General features: G+C 35.5%; 2 protein-coding genes across 2 annotated transcripts; one reads left to right on the forward strand and one right to left on the reverse strand.

Annotated features, from left to right (window-relative positions):
• Positions 1-2,503: 2,503 nt before the first annotated feature.
• Positions 2,504-4,463, forward strand: LOC110716141. Its single transcript, XM_021894772.1, has 2 exons — positions 2,504-3,991; positions 4,188-4,463. The coding sequence occupies exon 1, from the start codon at positions 2,940-2,942 to the stop codon at positions 3,435-3,437; it is 498 nt and encodes a 165-aa protein (XP_021750464.1). The 5' UTR covers positions 2,504-2,939; the 3' UTR covers positions 3,438-3,991; positions 4,188-4,463.
• Positions 4,464-4,797: 334 nt separating this feature from the next.
• On the reverse strand, positions 4,798-5,577 carry LOC110716120 (DNA repair protein XRCC3 homolog). The gene has a single exon (XM_021894753.1). The coding sequence runs from the start codon at positions 5,575-5,577 to the stop codon at positions 4,798-4,800; it is 780 nt and encodes a 259-aa protein (XP_021750445.1).
• Positions 5,578-7,666: the final 2,089 nt, after the last annotated feature.

Raw genomic sequence — 7,666 nt, forward strand, 5'->3', positions numbered from 1 at the left:
AATATAAACTGGGATGTCAGGACATTGTCGGATGCAAAACCACTTCAAAAAAAACTGGTAAAGATTTATGGCCATATGCTTCTGCGTCTGCAATAAGAGGCATGTATGCCGGTTGTACAGTCGGCTCATCGGCTGTCCGCATCACACGATACGGAGTGCCATAGCTTGACCCAAATTCTGGCGCAGAACACAACTCTTCATGCAACTTTTCCAACGACACTTGGTTAAATTCACTCAAGTCCTGGTTGTTGTAAAAGTACTCGATGTTATTGAATTTCATTTCTGGACCCCCGGTGGTGGCAATCGCCTTGAAATACATAGTCGGTAATTTAGGATGGAAATTTATAATGTTTTTAGATCCACATAATTGCAAAATACCGACCTGCAAAACGATTGATGTTCGAGATTTTTTCATAGCTTCAAAAGCTTGAAAAAGAAGAAACAACGTGGCGGTGGCGGTGATTTTATTATGGTTTTGAGAGTGTTGTAATTTACTTAAACTAAAAGTATTAAGCAACATAAAATAGTGGATTTAAATCTAACTAGGATAAAAAAAAATTAAAAGAAAAACAAAATCTATTCAAAAAAGTGTGAGTAATCTACAATCATAATACAGAGTACAATACAATACTTAGGGTCTGTTTCCTTACGTTTCAGTTCGGTTAAGTTCAGTTCGGTTTAGTTCAGTTCAGTTCGATTCAGTTCGGTTCGGTTCCTAATTTCCTTCTTTTATAAAATATTTATACATATAAAATATAAAATTAAAGCTTCATTAATTATTATGTATAAAATTAAAGCTTCATTAATTATTATGAAATGGATAATAAATTATAAAATAAAAAATACAGTTAATTACGCTTAATAAAATTAAACTTATAGTAAATCAAATTAAAGACAGGATAGTTTTCAAATGGCTAATAATATTGTAGACATTATAGTATTACAAATCTCAACCCTTCGTTAATATTAACTATTAATTAATACAAACCATTGATTGAGGATTAAAGATTGAATTTTAAATAAATTGTTTACGAAAAACACAATTCGATCACATAAAATTGGAATCGGTGCAAAATCACTGACTTGTTCATAAAAAAAATAAATTCATTTTCATGATCATATCTAATAATGTTTTATGATGTGATTGATGTACGGGAAAAAAAGGTTGTGAATAGTTATTTGATCGATGTACGAGAACAAAAGGTGGTGTGATTGGTTATGTGATCGATAACGAGATCAAAAGGTTGTGAATGGTTATTTGATCGATCTATGAGAACAAAAGGTTGTGAATGGTTATTTGATCGATGTACGGGAAAAAAGGTTGTGAATGGTTATTTGATCGATGTACGAGAACAAAAGGTTGTGTGATTGGTTATGTGATCGATAACAAGATCTTGTGAATGGGTTATTTGATCGATCTACGAGAACAAAAGGTTGTGAATGGTTATTTGATCGATGTACGAGAACAAAAGGTGGTATGATTGGTTATGTGATCGATGTACAAGAACAAAAGGTGGTGTGATTGGTTATGTGATCGATAACGAGATCAAAAGGTTGTGAATGGTTATTTGATCGATCTTCGAGATCAAAAGGTTGTGAATGGTTATTTGATCAATGTACGAGAACAAAAGGTTGTGAATGGTTATTTGATCGATCTACGAGATTAAAAGGTTGTGATTGGTTATGTGATCGATGTACGAGAACAAAAGGTTGCGAATGGTTATTTGATCGATCTACGAGATTAAAAGGTTGTGATTGGTTATGTGATCGATGTACGAGATCAAAAGGTTGTGAATGGTTATTTGATCGATCTACGAGATCAAAAGGTTGTGCATGAGAAAAAAAGGCTGTGAATGGTTATTTGATCGATGTACAATAACAAAAGGTGGTGTGATTGGTTATTGATCTACGAGATCAAAAGGTGTTGTGAATGGTTATTTGATCACGAGATCAAAAGGTTGTGAATGGTTATTATATCGATCTACGAAAATAAAAGGTTGTGAATGGTTATGTGATCGATCTACGAGAACAACAGCTTGTGAATGGTTGTTTTTATCGATCTACGAGATCAAAAGGTTTTGAATGGTTATTATATCGATGTACGAAAATAAAAGGTTGTGAATGGTTATGTGATCGATCTACGAGAACAACAACTTCTGAATGGTTATTTTTTCAATCTACGAGATCAAAAGGTTGTGAATGGTTATTATATCGATCTACGAAAATAAAAGGTTGTGAATGGTTATGTGATCGATCTACGAGAACAACAACTTGTGAATGGTTATTTTATCGATCTACGAGAACAACAGCTTGTGAATGGTTATTTGATCGATGTACGAGAACAAAAGGTTATGAATGGTTATTTTGTTCTTGATTTTATGAGAGTCTGACTTTATATGACTAAATAAGCTCTTTTTGGAAAAGCTCATTTTAGGAGGTTTTTCAAATAGCTTATTGATAAATTATTTTGAAATGACACTTATAACTTCATTTAATATAAATTTCTATCTAAACTCCTACCTACCTTTTTTATCAAACACTTTTATAAAATCAATTAATACAATAAGTAAGCCAAATCATTTAATACAACAAGTCAAAATCAGCTAAATCAACTTTAGCATTCAGGTTTCAGCTATCTCCCATCTCCCAAATAGGGCAAATTTTATTTAATGATACCAAAATCCATGATGGCGTTGCAGTGTCTCATCCTTAAGTTCCATTAAAAAGCTCATTTATCGGGTGTTTTAAGCTCAATCTATTAAGTTAAGAAGCGTCATTGACGTACATGGCCGCCAAACAAATATTACTCCGTATTAATTAATATGTGGTCCCATACAAAACCCTACAAAACCATTCTATAAATTGTGCTTATTTGTTTACTCTACACACAACACTCCCTCTTCAATATTTTTTGAAAAAAATACAATTTTAACCAAAATATGGCCGCCGAAATTCCATACCCACCTGGTTTTTATGCTGAAACACCAACAGACACCTTCCATTTTTTCACTCACACCAAAAATTCTGTCCCTGAGATGAACTTTAAAGACTATGTTTACTTCATTAGTGACAATGGTTTCCTTACCAAACAGGTTGTGGACTACGAAATCCTCCGGGTTATTGTAGCAAAACCTTTGGAAAGACAAGGACTTCTGAAAAAAATGATGATGATGAGCTCTGATGGGGCCATTTCTCCATCCCATTTGCCAAATATTTCTGATGTCGTTGCACTCGCCGAGGTGCAACAGGTAATTCGTGAATTGGAAGACGAAGAACCGGAGAATGAAGGAATTACCCCGATTATCCCGAAGAAGCTGGTTTCTTTGATTGACCCAAATCCTGTTCTTCGTCACAGTTGTCCAATTTACACCATTGGAAAGAAGTTCCACTGTGAGTTTGGCTCTTACAGTGATGACATTGTGTATGCACATGTCTGATTTTTTTTAACATTTGGTATGCACAAAGTATGATATATTTAATTTACACGCCCGTTTATACGTTCATTGAATCCATTTTTTTTAATCAGGTCCGATCGCCAATTACAAACCTCTCTTTCACTTTGTTCCGAGACAAATTCATTGACGAGGATCAGTTCAGCCGGTACTGTGGCATCGGGATCCTGAGTGAGGTCTAGGACGGAAAACCAAATCTGCCACTTGGTGCAAGTGTGGTCATGTGGAATGGGCGGAGAATCAGCAGGCCATCTTTCATTCCCCATTTTCGTGAGATCGTCGCTGTCCATAACCCTATTCTCATGATTGTTACTGAGGTTAGGTTGGAGGCCACCAACCTCACAAGGACTCTGCAATCCTTGGCTACAACCTTGACCTGGAAATTCGACGAGGGTAAAGGCATCATGGGAGGGAGTGTTATCTTGTGGGATCCAGCAAGGGTCGATGCTACAGTGCATGTGGCTGATTGCGCCGCATCTCGTCTCCGAGTTGTGGGTTCCGTCCACGGAGAAGCTCAGGGGTGATAATCAGACCAAGTGGTACATCTATGTTATTCATATGTATATTTTTTTAAAATTACATGTAAATTTTTTTAAATTACATGGACATTTTTTTTTAATTACATGTATAATTTTTTTTTACCACTATTTCTTGCTTAAAAATAGCACATCATCTTTACTTATCAACATTATATTATTAATTTACAACCTAACAACTCTATTTTAACATGAACAGGGTTTACGGGAATGGCGGGCAAGGGCAAGGATCAAGCTACCAAGATGTGGTCGTTTTAATTATAATTACTATGTTGTTAATCTGTGTTATCAGACGTTTTTTAATTATGTTTTAGTTTTTGTTCAAACTTTATCTACTTATGTTTGTCGTGTCTGTGGAAGAAGTACTACTAGCAGGGTACATTGTACCCTATCAGACGGATGATGTGTCATATATTTGACACCTTTGACTATGTACTTGGAATGATTAAATAATATGTGGCGTGTTTATTTAGTAGTTTTTTAGTTTTATGTTTGTTTTTTTTTTCCATTTTATTTTTACTTTTTTTATTCATTTTCTGAGTACTTTCCTTTTTTTTAAAAAAAAGGATGATACCCAAACAAAATAAATAAATTTAGATTAAATAATCCCCACACTTAAACTAAAATAAATTACCAAATTACCTAATTACATAAGTAAATATTGAAATACATTATTCAACTAAATATTGACCCCACATTATTGAAATTATTAAATTAATAATTATTGAAGTAGATTAGTACAGATAACAGTGAAGTAAGTATTGAACCACAATAATTTTTTACTAAATAAAATTGAAAAATTCAGTGTACTACAAACTTGTTAATCCATTGCTAGTTATGCGGAACGCACAACGACGACCTTGTATGGTGGATTTTGAGCTCTTAACAACCATCCATTCGCGATACCAAGAGGCATCACTTAAGTTGTATTGATATGAGATAAACATCCTATTGGAAATGATGGTTTCCCATTTGGGTCCTAAAGCTGGCTTAATTTCACGACCAGAAGTGAATGTTCCAGACACATTTGGTGTAAAGACATCAGTAACTTCATTTACCACTACAAATGCTATGTTGTACGTCTTTGCAATATCTTTCATTTTCTTCCCAACAACCAATAGCATTCTATTACGCTCACTGAACCGTTTGCATGTGTTGTCGTGCTCATGCCTGAATAAATACGCTATTGAATCGAGAACGATAACCCTGGTGTACCTACATCCTTCAAGAGAATTCAACACCATTAACTCCACTTGGTTCAACACCAAAAATATTTGGTCAGCTACCTCTATTTTTTTAACATGCACCAAACTAAGTGGATTTTCACCTGCCAACTTATTACGCAATATATGTAAACTCACTTGGTTGAGTCTTTCAGCCGGGAACACCGGACAAGCTTGTATGTATATTGATGACCCATACAACTCTTCATCTTTCAGCTCCAACAAGCATGTAAGCAGAAGCTGCAAGCATGTTTGGTTCTTACCTACCCCACTCTCTCCAAATATTTCAGTCACCTCTCCAATTTGTATGCCGCCATCCAAAATCAAATCAATTGGATTGCAAATGCTGATACATTTTTGGTTCATTGTAATTCCAATATCTATAACCCTTTAGCAATGGAGATATATAGGATTACTATTTGTATTCAGTATTGGTGGAGTATTTTGGATTACATTATCTATCCGTGCAAATAGGATAACAATGTTATGGGCCCAAACCCATTATAATAACAAGAGAATCGTGTTGACTGAATGTTGACCTTATTTGCGGGAAGTTGTGGCGGGAAAAACATAACAACGAATAAAAATCCTTGTAAATGGAACCAAGAACTTGTTCCATAGACACTTTTCATATGGGAGAGAGAAACCAACCCAAATTGCTTTAGTTCAACCACCACCATACACGCGCTCATGGATTTACATGAAATACCAGATTTAGAGGAAATACCAGTCCCGGTAAGGAGTATTAAGAGTGTAGATGCAAAAACACCAATAGCCTTATACGCAAATAGCAAATTGTTTGTCTGCAACACAAACCAACCACTTCCATTGCTGATTAAACACACCGAAACACTAGCCCTTCAGAGAAGGCTTTTGCAGCTAATTGGCGGAGACATCTTTAATGGAAGAGGTTTCTTGGGGGAGATCAAGTCAGTACTGATCAGTGATGGTGAAACCGTTCCAACACAACTATTATCTGCTCGCAATGTGGCAACTACAATAGCCACCGGTGGTCAGTTCAAGGGTGACCTTATTGTAATACGCAAGGGGAATAAGGTTTCTCCTGCGCATATTCCTGATCTTTCAGACCTAGCTACGCTACCAATGCCTATCAAAATTGCAATATGAAGTATCCTGCTGGAAGAAGGTGGTACTAAGGGAGATGGATACGAGAATGTCATTCCAAAGTGAATTAAAAATATAATAGACCCATGTTCGGTGTTACCACGCATAAGGGAAGTTGTGTACTGAGGGAAGGAGAACATGTTATGCATACAAACAGTGACTCCAACGACATCAAGATAACAACTGTGGGTGGTGATTTCCTGTAGAAGAATTTGTCTCTTCTTTCAAGATGTACAAGTAAGAACCCCTTAGATGGACGGAAGATAACCACTAAATTTGAAGTTACTTTAAACACAAGAGCAACAACAACAGCGTCGTTAAGAATAGTGACATGGAATTGCCGAGACATGGCACGAAAGACATTTTCACTGAATTTACAGCATGTAATTTCACTTCACTACCCACACATTCTGATTCTTACCGAGACCAGGGTTTCAATTAACTTGGCAAGAGTTATTTGTCAACCAATACATGCTCGGGTTATCAAGGGGAGATCTCGGTGTGGCATTATAGGTGGTTATGCTGTTATCATCTTTTGTAGGAATATTGGTTTTCACCTACAGCAGCAAGATGACATGGGATCAACATGGGTTATACAACAAAATTAATTCATGTTTTGTTTGCGGTTTTAGTTTATACTAAAATGTTTGCACTTGATGTATGGCCAACCAACGCGCAACACTTTAAAATGTTTGCACTAGATTTAAGGTGAAGTTGTGGGCCACTTTAGTTCTCCTTTTTTGGGCTACTATGTGTCGTTTTCTTAAAATTATAATATATGGCCAACAAAGGCCCAATTAAGATTTCATATGTTCATTTGCCCATTCCAAATAACTCTTTGCATTCATTTATGAATATAATACACAATGAAAACAACTACAATGATAAAAATTACATTGAAAGCAACTATATAACATGGAATTGTAAAGGAAAAGGTCCATTAATTAAAAAAAAATACACATGGAATTGTAACGAATGCAAGAATACATGGACAAGGTCCTATGGAATTGTAATGAATACAAGAATACAAGGGCAAGTGGGAAAACTGTTACTATTGTTGTTACAACTCAAATAGGAATTCATAAAATTCACCAAGTCCTTTGATGCGAAAACAAACAGACACACTAGGAAAACTGGATAAGACAGATGACTTATTCGAACACTTATTCAACTACACTCACTTCAACCGCTTATAGTCAAATCGAGTTGTAGAACGACCCCTCCTTTGCTTTGAGTTAAACCCAACACCTGCTTGTGGAACATCCTGTATTTACACACAAACAACTGGTTACTATTTAATCACCCAAATGAATAATCGATGTTTAACCCA

Source organism: Chenopodium quinoa, unplaced genomic scaffold, assembly GCF_001683475.1.
Source record: "Chenopodium quinoa cultivar QQ74 unplaced genomic scaffold, ASM168347v1, whole genome shotgun sequence".
Taxonomy (NCBI): Eukaryota; Viridiplantae; Streptophyta; class Magnoliopsida; order Caryophyllales; family Amaranthaceae; genus Chenopodium; species Chenopodium quinoa.